Below are 475 nucleotides of genomic sequence, written 5' to 3' on the forward strand. Positions count from 1 at the left end.
CCCAGCGACTCCGCGCCTCTGTGTCTGCTGGGACGTACCTGCTTCGACCGGGATCGTCTTCTGATACGTGGAGGACACCTTGGCGACATCCTCAAAGGTGGCAGCGTTCTACCAAGACAGGAGAGGCCCGGTCGGGAGAGCGGCCTTCTCTTCCGTGCCCTGTGATGGCATCTCCCTATGCGCACACTGAGGCCCGCCCGTCCCCCGAAAGGACCGACCAGGGAGCCCAGAGGTCTCATTCCTCTTCCGTTTTCCAAATTAACTGAGGCACGACCAGCTTAGGACGCACATGTGCTCGTGGTCACACGTGTCGGGATCAGAATAAACTATCCACAGACGGGGGCAGACAGGCGGAAACAGGATTTCTAGGGCCGTGGGGCTGATCTGCAGGACACTACGTGGCATACTTGTCACTGTACCGCTGTCCAAACCCACAGAATGGACAACACCGAGACCCAGGCAGCTCCTGCACCTA

General features: G+C 59.2%; 1 protein-coding gene across 1 annotated transcript in view; it reads right to left on the reverse strand.

The window, feature by feature from the left end:
* Positions 1–475, reverse strand: part of CTTN (cortactin) — a gene marked incomplete at its 5' end in the record, with an annotated part of 20,693 nt that overhangs the window by 9,745 nt on the left and 10,473 nt on the right. Inside the window, one exon of the mRNA XM_039840394.1 lies at positions 39–108. Within this exon, the coding sequence (XP_039696328.1) occupies positions 39–108 (70 nt within the window). The remainder of the gene's footprint in view (positions 1–38; positions 109–475) is intronic.

This window comes from Pteropus medius, unplaced genomic scaffold (assembly GCF_902729225.1).
Source record: "Pteropus medius unplaced genomic scaffold, Ma_sr-lr_union100, whole genome shotgun sequence".
In the NCBI taxonomy this organism is placed as follows: Eukaryota; Metazoa; Chordata; class Mammalia; order Chiroptera; family Pteropodidae; genus Pteropus; species Pteropus medius.